The following is a 13,172-nucleotide window of genomic DNA, read 5'->3' as shown; positions in this document are numbered from 1 at the left end:
TTACAAAATAATCACCATGATAAGTCTAGTAGACATCTGTCCCCATGCAGTTATTACAATATTATTGCAATGTCAACAACTTTTATTGTGCTTTCCAATTTTGCTTTAGAGTTTTAAAAATCATGTCTACATGGATCCAGCAGTCTCTCTCCTCTTTAGCAATAGAATACTGCAGATAATTTTGCTAGCAGTTTTCACTGTGAAAATGTCTCATCCAAATAGGACTTTTGGAATGGAATTGTTTAGTCACAGTTAAACTGAACATTTAATATAAGGTTGCAGAGATGCTCTCTATAATCACTATAATAAATAACAAGTCCGTATAATAAGAAATTCTAGCTAATGGTAAAAAAAAAATCGGAAAACAAAAAGGCCAATACAAAGTTAAATAGTGTCTTAATCGTGGCTTTGTTAGGGTTTGGGGATTGTTTTTCTTTTTCTCTATTTTCAAAATCAATTTAAGGAGGTTACACAATTTTTAATTAGAACAAAGTAAACACTTACATGGGAAAACAAATTCTAGCTATAAAAAATATTCTTCACTATTTTTTGAAAACCATCTCATAAATTTGACCAGTTTAATCACTTTTATGATTCGTTAATCATAAATTTATTGTTATATAGCTTTAAATGGAGTAATGGCTGGCCAAATCAGAAGATTTTGTCAGAAGATTTTGTGCTGTTTTTCAGTTTTGTTATTTGATATTTTTTGCTTTTAAAAAGTCGTGCCTCTTTTATATTCTTTATTGCTGTTATGCAAAATATTTTGACCTCAAGAATGTTTTGACACAAGGGTGTCTTCCTTCATCTGCCCCTTTCCATTTTTCTTATCTTCTGCTCTCCTGGTTTCCTCCTCTCCATCTCTCCCTGACTCTACCTCACTGTCTCAGAATTATAGTTTTCTCATAGTTTAGCTCATAACTAAATATATCTAATTTAATTCCTATCATCCATTTAATGCAATTAATAATAGCTATTGGGGGCTTCCCTGGTGGCGCAGTGGTTGAGAATCTGCCTGCTAATGCAGGGGATACGGGTTCGAGCCCTGGTCTGGGAAGATCCCACATGCCGCGGAGCATCTAGGCCTGTGAGCCACAACTACTGAGCCTGCGCGTCTGGAGCCTGTGCTCCGCAACAAGAGAGGCCGCGATAGTGAGAGGCCCGCGCACCGCGATGAAGAGTGGCCCCGGCTTGCCACAACTAGAGAAAGCCCTCGCACAGAAATGAAGGCCCAACACAACAAAAATAAATAAATAAATAGATAGATAGGTAGGTAGCCAAGCATTTGAAGCCCTTTAAAAAATAATAATAATAATAATATCTATTGGTAGAAATAATCAACACAAAACAAAATTGACAACAATAGAATCACACATAGTAAAATCTGTGACCAAAATTGACAGAAGAATCAAATCTTAACAAATTTTGTTCTGTACAGTTGATAGAAAAACCTTCATAGTGGGGAAAGCTATACCTGATAACATTTGATATATAAAAATATCAGTATATCTTATCTTTAATATAACTTTTAAATAGAAAAGAATCCCAATTAGTAGTTTTGCTTAAATGAAAAATATAAAAAATTGGAAAGTTTAGCTTCAGTAATCAAGGAATTAAACTGACTAAACGGAGTTCACTCCAGATTATTCTTTTCTTAATAAAAGTTTATCAATATTGGAATAATTCTGATTAAACTATATTAAAATACCTTTGGGGTAAAAGTATCAGGAATCAAATGTTCTTGAGGTCAAACAGCAGAATTAGAGAATTCCATAAGCCTCATCAGGCTACAGAAGGAGCGTTCTTTAAAATCTATGTGGGCTACTAATTATAACTTGAGACATTTAAATCGTCATCATGGCCTATCATGACGACTACAGCTGACACTGCTATACAACTTAAAAGAAGGCAGTTAAGAGAGTAAATCCTAGGAGTTCTTATGTCAAGGAAGAAGTTTTTCCTTTTTCCCCTTCTTTTCCTTTCATCTATATGAGAAGATGGATGTTAGTTGGACCTATTGTTGTAATCATTTCACAGCATACGTGAATGAAACCTTCATGCTATATGCCTTAAACATATAGAGTGATATATGCCAATTATGTTTCAATAAAACTGGGGGAAAATAACAAGGTAATAGAAGGAAGAAGCTCCCCTATAAATAGTAGGGAGGGGAAAGGTCACCCTTGCTACAGTATATTTGGCTTAAAGAAAGTTTTCTGTTAACCATGGCATCAAGTCTTATTTGAGGCTAGAATTAGGGTAGATTTAGGTAGTTGTCTCTAACCTAAAATGATGAAAAATCTAATTTAGTTAAGGTAATTCAAAGAATCGCTGGGAAGAACGGTGACCTTGTGTTCTTCGTAATACGATTCTCAATATAACTTGTATACAATTTGACCTCAGAATTTTTCTATGAGATGTACTTAAAATTTACTTTGCCTCTGCTCAGTAAAAAATATTATGGAACATTTTTCTGGATATGACAAAGCCTTGGAATTTCTTATTAAAATATAGGTTGTATAGGTTCAAAATGGAAGTTTTCAAATTGTCAATCATTTGGTAATGCATTTCCTGTTCCATTTTAACTTCTGTATTTGTTCTTTCAGATCTTTATACATCTAAGTGACATTTACTCTGTGGTGGGAATTCCTGTGTTCAGGTAGATATTGTTTCTAAGTTTCAGGTTTGTTCCTTAGTAGAGTTTGTAAAATTAAGAACTTTGTGCTTTTATTTATAGTATGAAAGAAACATTGATATATCAGAGGGGGCTAAAGGCAAAGCATTTGAGTTCTTTGCTTGAGCCAGTAAAGTGTTTTCACAGAGCTTAGTAGATATGATCTGATCAGACTAGAGCTGTGAAAGATTTGATCACAATAACCCACTGATTACATGATTCATACTGAAAATTATATCTAATTATTTCTATTATTAAATGATTTTCACAGGCCCATATTTTAGCTAAAATTTTTAGTCTGTTGGCTTCTTGGATTTTTTTATTAAAGTAGAAAATATAACACAGTTCTTAAAAGTCACCTTAAACATTCTTCAAATTTTATTGCAGTTCTTTTTTTGTGGGAGAGTAATTCCAGTTTTTAAAATCTTCTTCAGGTTTTCTCCCTAGTTATGTTGGGTACTATGTAATAATAAATGCAGTTGATTCCTTTTCTTATTCAGAAATACTTATTGAACGCTCATCATACGACAGGTCCTTTTTCTAGATGCTTTGGGAAGAAAGAGCTGGTTGGATGATGGAAATAGGGATTTGCAGTTTGTTGAGAACATGTGAATATTGTTGGCATCTTCAAAACATTTTATATGCAAAGCCCTGTTTACACAGTATAAAGTGATTTAGATACCCTTTCTCTAGGTGATTCTAGGCATGGAATGTTTTTAAAATCCTAAAAGTGCTATGGAAATACCTCACTTACCCTAAGCTCACATTTGTGCATGTGTAAGCCTGAATCAGGATGTAAAAAGGAATGCTGAAGGTCACTGTAATAGCTTTTATCAAATGGTGCACCATAGCAGTTGATCAGCATAATGCTGAGAACACTGTAGATGTTCAAGAAGTGTTGAATGATTGAGTTCCACTGTGTGCTAGTTATAGGGTAGGCCCCACTAGCCTCTAGATTACAAAAATCATGCACCAAATAATATTTCTTGTCAACTCAACACACACGAGGTCATCACATGCCTCAATGCTCTGTTGTTTTCCCTTGGCCCCCACCTACCCCAGTAGCCTACCAACTCTCCCAGACGAAACCTAACCCACTATTTTATAGCTACACCTACAAGGTGTCCAGGTTGCCCTACTCCAGTGCCTTCTGAAGTCCCAGGCCCTAACCCCTGCAGAATATTTGTTAATCTTTTTTTTTTTTTAGCAATTTTGCCTACCATGGGTTTTTTAAATTTTATAATAGTCAACAGGAAAGGTGGGAAAAACTGAAAGATGTCCACATTTCAACCTAGTGTAATTATTGATAGTCACCAAGACAAGGGTAAGGAAGACTAGTAAGACAGTAAAATATGAAATATATTTTTAGAAGGATTCATAAAGCAGCTAAATATTCTTTAACACTTTGGCCCGTAAAAGGGTGAGCTTAAGTGTCTAGAATATTGATTTATAAGGAACATTTCATCCCCAGCAGGGCTGACTGATGCAGTATGAATGTATTTAGATTTTTGGCACCAAATAAAAGAACTCATTTTTAATTTGTAATCATATATAAAAATGCTAACTTTCATGCTCTTTTATTATTAACTTAACAAATATACATATATAAGTTTTTATATGTGTTTTTAAAAGGTGTACAATTTTATTTAATGCTTGCTAGACACCCTCAAGAAGTCATGCTTATGGCATCTCAAGTAATAACTGGTAATTTAACCTAAAAGTTGACAAATAAAAGGTATGTATCTGAAAATTAAGGCTCAGACCCTGAATGAGCAGTGGCCGAAAATAAGATTGCATTAGACACTCTGTGATTAGTCTGTTTCACTACCTCAGCAAAGGAAGGAAGCAATCACGAAGTGTGTTGATTAAAACAGTTCGCCATTGTGTGAGGCAAGGGAGGCATATGAAGAACTGAAAAGCAGATAGCGGTGGACAAGAGAAGTGATGGTGGAGGTCAGAAACTGTAACCTGGTCACCCTGACAAGAAGAAAGTCAGAAGTGATGCAACAGTGGACAGAGCAGCCATCGAGTTTGAGGGACACACAAAAATGTGTATCTTAGTAGCACATCACCTGGTACAGTAAACATAGTGGATAAGAACCATGGACTTCAGTTCCCCCTTCTCCACAAAATAACTCTGTGAGTTGGGGCATATTATCACATTCCTCTGCTATAAAATCAGGAAAAGGATGGTATCTACTTCCTAGCTTTATAGTTGGAATTAAATGAGATAACACATATGAAAATGAGATAGCTGCTTTTATGATACAGTAAGTGGTGAATAAATTTCAACTATTCTATCTTTAAACAGATCAGCAACTAGGGAGGGAAGGGGAGAAGCATTTGCCAGAGTAAGTTTAATTCATTCAATTAATTTCAAGTGAAATTATCTAATGAGTACTTACTCTGTGCTAAGCATTGTGCTACATATCCAGTGTTCAAAGATGAGTAAGATGGTTATTAAACACAAGGAATTCACTCTAGTGGGAGAACAGATATGTGGTCAGTGCTTGATTGGAATTAGAAAAGAGGACCTAATGGATGGAGGACAGGTGAGCAAAAGAACACAGAAGAGTATCACTCAGTGTATCACTTAAATGGAGAATAATAAGCAAGGATATCTCATGTGGACAAGAGAAGGAAAGGATCTTACAAGCAAGGAACTGCATGTGCAGAGGCATGGAGGTGTGAGGAGGCTTGAGGTACATGGTGGACAGCAGGTAGTTTCGGTATAGATGGGACAGGGAGTGCATAGGGAGACTGGTAGAAAAGGAGACTGAGGATTGGGAACGAGTCACGAAGTGTCTTATAAGCTGGGTTAAATAACTTGAATTTTATTCTAAAAGCAGTAAGAATTTGAAGCAGAAGAGTGTTGTGATTAGGTTTGTGATTTTTAAAAAATTACCAAGGAAATTATATTTTAAAGTGGAAGGGAAATAAAAAAGGGGGGGGGAGTTAAACTCTTATACTGGTTCAGGCAATGAATGATGAAGAAATGAACTAAGGCAAAGTTGGGGGTGATAAAAAGGAGGCCATGCATTCAAGAAAATGTTAGGGAGTCTAGAATAACTTCCAGATATCTGATTTTGGCAACCAAGAGACACTGGTGTCAGTCACTGAGATATAAAATATGGGAAAAGGAAGTAGTTGTGTGTTCAGTGAAACATGTCCAAGTAGATATTTAAAGTTGCAGCTCTGGAGTTCAGGTGACAAGTCTCAAATGGAGGTGTAGATGAGATTACCCAGTACATAGATGGTAAGTGGCCTAAGAAAATGAAGACGTATATCAAGATAGTAAATACAGGGAAAGGAGAGTGTACTTAGTTTATATCTGTAAATTTTGCAGTAGTTAAAGAACCTCCAGGTAAAAGGTGTCCAAACACACCTTTGAAGATAAAGATCTGGGATTCAGGGGACAAATCTAGGCTAGAGAGATGTAGGTGAGAATTTCTGATTTACTTCACTCTGTATGACAGACTCTAGTCCATCCACCTCACTACAAATAACTCAATTTCATTTCTTTTTATGGCTGAGTAATATTCCATTGTATATATGTGCCACATCTTCTTTATCCATTCATCTGTCAATGGACACTTGGGTTGCTTCCATGTCCTGACTATTGTAAATAGAGCTGTAATGAACATTGTGGTACATGACTCTTTTTGAATTATGGTTTTCTCAGGGTATATGCCCAGTAGTGGGATTGCTGGGTTGTATGGTAGTTCTATTTTTAGTTTTTTAAGGAACCTCCACACTATTCTCCATAGTGGCTGTATCAATTTACATTCCCACCAACAGTGCAAGAGGGTTCCCTTTTCTCCACACCCTCTCCAGCATTTATTGTTTGTAGATTTTTTGATGATGGCCATTCTGACCAGTGTGAGGTGATACCTCACTGTAGTTTTGATTTGCATTTCTCTAATGATTAGTGATGTTGAGCACCCTTTCATGTGTTTGTTAGCAATCTGTATGTCTTCTTTGGAAAAATGTCTATTTAGGTCTTCTGCCCATTTTTGGATTGGGTTGTTTGTTTTTTTGATATTGAGTTGCATGAGCTGCTTGTAAATTTTGGAGATTAATCCTTTGTCAGTTGCTTCGTTTGCAAATATTTTCTCCCATTCTGAGGGTTGTCTTTTCGTCTTGTTTATGGTTTCCTTTGCTGTGCAAAAGCTTTTAAGTTTCATTAGGTCCCATTTGTTTATTTTTGTTTTTATTTCCATTTCTCTAGGAGGTGGGTCAGAAAGGATCCTGCTGTGATTTATGTCATAGAGTGTTCTGCCTATGGTTTCCTCTAACAGTTTGATAGTGTCTGGCCTTACATTTAGGTCTTTAATTCATTTTGAGTTTATTTTTGTGTATGGTGTTAGGGAGTGTTCTAATTTCATTCTTTACATGTAGCTGTCCTATTTTTCCAGCACCACTTATTGAAGAGGCTGTCTCTTCTCCATTGTATATTCTTGCCTCCTTTATCAAAGATAAGGTAACCATGCATGTGTGGGTTTATCTCTGGGCTTTCTATCCTGTTCCATTGATCTATCTTTCTGTTTTTGTGCCAGTACCATACTGTCTTGATTACTGTAGCTTTGTAGTATAGTCTGAAGTCCGGAAGCCTGATTCCTCCAGCTCCGTTTTTCTTTCTCAAGATTGCTTTGGCTATTCAGGGTCTTTTGTGTTACCATACAAATTGTGAAATTTTTTGTTCTAGTTCTGTGAAAAATGCCATTGGTAGTTTGATAGGGATTGTGTTGAATCTGTAGATTGCTTTGGGTAGTATAGTCATTTTCACAGTGTTGAGTCTTCCAGTCCAAGGACATGGTATATCTCTCCATCTGTTTGTATCATCTTTAATTTCTTTCATCATTGTCTTATAGTTTTCTGCATACAGGTCTTTTGTCTCCTTAGATAGGTTTATTCCTAGGTATTTTATTCTTTTGGTTGCAGTGGTAAATGGGGGTATTTCCTTAATTTCTCTTTCAGATTTTTCATCATTAGTGTATAGGAATGCAAGAGATTTCTGTGCATTAATTTTGTATCCTGCTACTTTACCAAATTCATTGATTGGCTCTAGTAGTTTTCTGGTAGCATCTTTAGGATTCTGTATGTATAGTTTCATGTCATCTGCAAACAGTGTCAGTTTTACTTCTTCTTTTCCGATTTGGATTCCTTTTATTTCTTTTTCTTCTCTCATTGCTGTGGCTAAAACTTCCAAAACTATGTTGAATAATAGTGGTGAGAGTGGACAACCTTGTCTTGTTCCTGATCTTAGAGGAAATGGTTTCTGTTTTTCACCATTGAGAACAATGTTGGCCGTGGGTTTGTCATATATGGCCTTTATTATGTTGAGGTAAGTTCCCTCTATGCCTACTTTCTGGAGGAAAAAACACCTTTATTTTTTTATTTTATTTTTTTTATTTTACAAATTTAATCAGTTATACATATACATATGTTCCCATATCCCCTCCCTTTTGCGTCTCCCTCCCACCCTCCCTATCCCACCCCTCCAGGCGGTCACTAAGAACCGAGCTGATCTCCCTGTGCTATGCGGCTGCTTCCCACTAGCTATCTACCTTACGTTTGGTAGAAAACACCTTTATTTTTGTACTAGGGTAAAAGTCAGCTAAACTCTGATTAAACACATCAGTGGATTTTACGAAAGTAGGGAATTATTTTTATTTTCAAGGAGTTTATTTCTGAACACTTCTTTCCCCTGAATAATTTTATCTTTACTGACATAATGAGGCCGTTTTGTTGAAGTAATAGATTAGTTTTGCCCAAGTTTAAGCAAAATAAGAATGCGTTCACTTTTTTCACATATTAATAGAATTGGCTTCCATAAAATAAAACCTCTATTAGTAAAAATATGCACATAATGGCTAAGAATTTTAAAGGTTCTACATAAATCTCTGATGCTTAGAAAAGCACTTTGTAATATATATGGGCAAAGACAGTTTTCCATACCAATTCTCTCTCTCTCTCTCTGTGCGTGTTTGTGTCTAGAGTGAAAATAATCTCTCCATTTTGGTTTTAACTAATGTGTTTTGTAGCAAGATAATTGCTGCACTTAGCCTGCAGAAGCAAGATTCATTGATCAAAATATTTTGTAGTCTTTCTACCTGCAATGTTTATATCCCAGATTCCAAATCTATGGATATAGTACTATTTACAATGTAAATTTTTATTTCCTGATAAACCTTTTAAGAGAAAAAAGACACAGCTCTCATGGGTTTACCATTCAGGGCTTCCTCATTATAATAGTAAATATGCAATTATACTGTTTAATTTGATAAGGTATTTATAATTACCTCATTTCATTCTAAGATCTTAAGAGGCTTGCAGTAAATATGCACAAAACAGGATAACTTAAAGTCAAAGAAAGAGCAGAAATAAAATGATGAAAGGAAATAGGGTTTGGAAAACACTGTGGCTTTGTGTAATGTTAGTAGAAGAGCCCCTTAGTGGCTTTGGAACAAGCCTACCCCCAAAACAACCAGGCACTGATTCTTGAAATCATCGTAATGTCTTACCAACAAACTGTATACATGAAATAGAAAAGTGCATTGATATTTCCAAGGAAAGGCTTGTTCATTGCATTAGAAACATAAAAATAATATTCTGAAAATTTGTATCAAATCTGGAAACACTGATAGTAGCAATGATTAGGTAAAGGATAAAGTATAAAGTGATACATAATGGAGACCAGTGATCTCATTGAGGAGATGTCTGCTTCAGCCCTTCTTTCGATAAATTATCTTAGGCAATGCAATGTCATGCTTCATTCCATCTTTTGAGAAAGATGCAAATGAGCAAAAAGCAAACTTACAAAAGGGACCTTTTAGAAAACATATTTCAAGGGTTAGCATCCATTCAGCCCTGCTTCCTATACTACATCTATATCACAATGCAGTCTGTTCCTCTTGATGACTCCAGATCAGCAAGGAAAGATCTAGTCCGTGTGGAAAGTAGGGAAGTATATAAACACTTTAGGAAGATTTCTCTCATGTGATTAAATCTTTATAAGTTAAACACATAAGGGTTTAAATTTCACTTATCTAAAAAATTTACCTTTCTGAAATACCACACTGGCTGGTTAGACAAGATGCGAATTAGAGAAGGTAATTTTGTAATAAGGTTAAGTATTCTCTAACAGGAAATACTTTAGTGCATGTTGTATGAACTTGTTAAAATGAGGTACAGATATGAATGGGTTAATTATTTTTGTTTACATCATATTCTTTAACATACAGTAATATTGGGTGTTCTTTTCTTTTAGGGTTCCTTTAGCCAGCAGAGCTTACATCAAGACAGCAGGACTGAGATCTACCATAGCGTGGGCAATGGCCTCTCTCGCAGAAATTAAGGTAAGGAAACTGTTCTCATTCTTATTAATGTAATAGCAAGGTCCTTTCCATAATTAACTTACACAGTCTCTTATTGATAGTCATCTTTTCTCTTTAGTTCTTCTAACCTTTTTTTTTCTTTTTCTTTTCTTGCCATTACTCTTACGAACTGCAGTGATGTGTTTTTATATACTGTTGAACTTCTGAGAGTATTTTGGCTATGAAAAAGCTGAGTCAAAAGATAGCTACATTTTATTATTCCTAATTTTTTGTCACAATCACATGGCCTGTAAAACCTCTACTTCTTAAAATTTAACCAAGATCTTGATCAGTTTTTGTAAATATTCCATGGACATAAGAAAATAATTTTATTTTCTAGTCAAGAGATGGCCTTTATATCTTTACTTACTGTTTTACTATCTGCTCAGTTCTGAAAGAGGTATTTTGAAATTTATTAGGTTATTACATTTTTTTTAAGATTTTGCATTATTATTAGTTGTTACCTCATTCAACTGCTGTGTAGTTTGGTTTATACTCTTTTATGAATCTTACTGCTTCATTGTGCAGTGTGCCTCTTTCTTGTTATTAAAGTTTTCATTATTTTGATTTGGAAATTTAAATTTCACCATGTCTTATTAATATTTTCACTGTTTTCTTTCTCTTTGCATTTTCCTTTATAGTAGTTCTTTGACACTGCTTTATTTTCAACTTTGTTTTCAGTGTGTTTTTTTTTATAAACACAGAACTCTGTTTTTATCCCACTCTGATAGGCTCTGTCTTTCAGTGAGAGAATTCAGTATTATGATAGATACACCTGATTGCACTCCTCCTGTTTTATTCTGTTTGTAACTTCTTACAGTTTACTCTTTATTTTTGCTAGTTTAAGCAACTTAATCATTTCACTGTTCTCCCTGAGGTTGGATTTTACTTTATGTTCTATTCCATTAGTGGCTCCCTCTCCCAGCTCTCGTAATTAAACACATGGGACTCGATTCTAACTTTACAACAAGACATCAACTCTTGTCTTTGCCAAGACACTGTTTTCATCACCAAGACACTCTCATCTTCCCCCCGCCGTCCCCTCTTCCCTATCATAAGATGAGACCTCCGGGGTACTTCTTTCTCTTCTGCCCCACAGAATTACTCCTCCCTACAATGAGACCTTTACAATGAGACCTTTGAAACATTTCCCCCCCTTCCACTCCCAACTCCCAACTACTAGATTGAACTAAATTATTTATTATGTATCAGACCTTCCCTTAAATCATGACCCTCTGTTTCAAAAGTTCTTATTCTGCACTTATATTACACAGTCTATCCTGAATCATTAAGATGTAATATGTGTAACATGCACGTTTCTGTGTAAACACACAAAGGTATATTGTGAGGTGCAGTGCTCCTCGCCTTTGTTCTTCACTTTGAGGCCTCGGCTCAGGTTTATTTGTTGCTTGGTTAGTCTTTTCTTAGCTACTTTCCTCAAATGTGGTATTGAGGAATATACTGTCTGCATTCCTATATATCCTCAAACTTCTTCCTGTCAACCTGCGTATCGCCACTCTGGCTAGGTATAAGATTCTTGAGTTGCAGTCCTTTTCTCTCAGAGGTCTGTAGATGCTATTCCATTGTCTTTTCACTTCTGGTGTTCTAGGTGAGCAGTTCACGCCAGTGTGATTTTTCTTTTCCATTATGCCTGTCTTGCTTGTCCTTTCTGCTTGCAAGCTTATGAGAGTTTTTTCTTTAATCCTCTAAAGTTCAGGAATATCACCAGGATGTAAATACTTATGTAAGAGTCTTTTCTATTCAACCCAGAACTCGGTGAGTCTGACTGTCTGAGTTCTAATTCTGGCTCTACCACACACTGGCTGGGAAACTTTAGGTACGATAACTTAACATCTCTGTGCCTAAGTTTCTCATTTGCAAGATGAAAATAATAATCTCACAGGGTCATGTGAGGACTAAGTGAATTAGCATTTATCGAGTGATTAGAACAATGCCTAGCATATAGAAAGTATGTAAGTGTTGAATTCTGCTATAGTAATGTCGGGGAGGTGAAGACTTCCCCCCTACCCCTCTTGAGTTCTTTTGGCTGGTCTAATAATTAAACTGACACAAGACAGATTAATAGGAGGGAGAAAAAAACTTAATTTGTATGCATGGAAGTCTAATAGAAATGGGACCCCCGAAGTGACCAAAGCAGGCTGTTTATGTATTATTTTTAGACAAAGAAACAATTATTTGTGAAGATTTAATGAAACAAAGGGGCCTGTGCTTGTAGTAGCAGACAAATGAAGAACTAACAAAGTTTGTTTATACAGCTTTCTTGGCCTTCAGTTCCCTAACTCTGGTGATAAGGATGCTTTCTATCTCCTCCCAGTAGTGGGAGGATACCTCACAAGGGAGATTTAGTTCCTGGTTTCAGGGGGAAAGGAGGTGATCAGAGTGTCTTTTTCTTTCTTTCCTTCTTTGTGAATATCATTTCTTTTTACTGGCTGTTCCTCAAGTAACTTTAATTCAAGATAATCAATATGCCATTGAAGCATATTTTGGGGTGGCCTGCCCTGGACCCCAACAGTAATAATAATCATAGTTATAATAGTTATTATTTGGAATGTATAATTATAAAAAAACCATTTTTTCCTCCACCTCAGGTACTCTTTCGTGCATTATTTACTTAATCTTTCGTGCATTATTTACTTAATTATTATTTCCTCAATTATTTTGCTTTAGTGTCTTTAACCTTAAACTACTTCCTTTTTTCTGCTTCTGGAATTCCTGTGATAAGCATGTTAAGCTTCCTTTCACACATGCTCTCCATCTCTTTATATTTTGGCTCTGCATTTTGAGTTATTCTTGGATATTATCTTAGAAACTATAACGAGAGTCACAAAGATGTGCTCTACTTTATTTATTGAGATGTTTAGCCTTAAAATCATGGTCTTTTTTAGCTTTGGAAAATTGTGTGTGTGTGTGTGCTGTATTTGCTATCTCTAGAAGCTCTTACTTTTTTTCACATATTTATCTGTTCCCTCCAAAAGTTTCATTTCACTAGATGTGTGTTCTGTTTGCTCTTTGTTCTTTCTAGGTTTTGAGGGACCTCCTCCCCTTAGACGTGTCATTATTTTTCTTTGTTGGCTCACTGGGGCTCAAGTGTGGTTAGTAAA

The 13,172-nt window shown here is 35.6% G+C and overlaps 1 protein-coding gene across 4 annotated transcripts in view; it reads left to right on the top strand.

Annotated features, from left to right (window-relative positions):
• The window catches only part of THUMPD2 (THUMP domain containing 2), a 45,648-nt gene that overhangs the window by 8,297 nt on the left and 24,179 nt on the right, over positions 1-13,172 (top strand). For all 4 annotated transcript variants that reach the window (XM_060117063.1, XM_060117064.1, XM_060117062.1 and 1 more), the window contains 2 exons: positions 2,607-2,659; positions 9,945-10,032. In XM_060117063.1, coding sequence (XP_059973046.1) covers positions 2,607-2,659; positions 9,945-10,032 — 141 coding nt within the window. The remainder of the gene's footprint in view (positions 1-2,606; positions 2,660-9,944; positions 10,033-13,172) is intronic.

Source organism: Mesoplodon densirostris, chromosome 14 (assembly GCF_025265405.1).
Source record: "Mesoplodon densirostris isolate mMesDen1 chromosome 14, mMesDen1 primary haplotype, whole genome shotgun sequence".
Classification (NCBI taxonomy): domain Eukaryota; kingdom Metazoa; phylum Chordata; class Mammalia; order Artiodactyla; family Ziphiidae; genus Mesoplodon; species Mesoplodon densirostris.
Note: the sequence above shows the minus strand (reverse complement) of the source record. Positions and strands in the feature narration are given on the sequence as shown.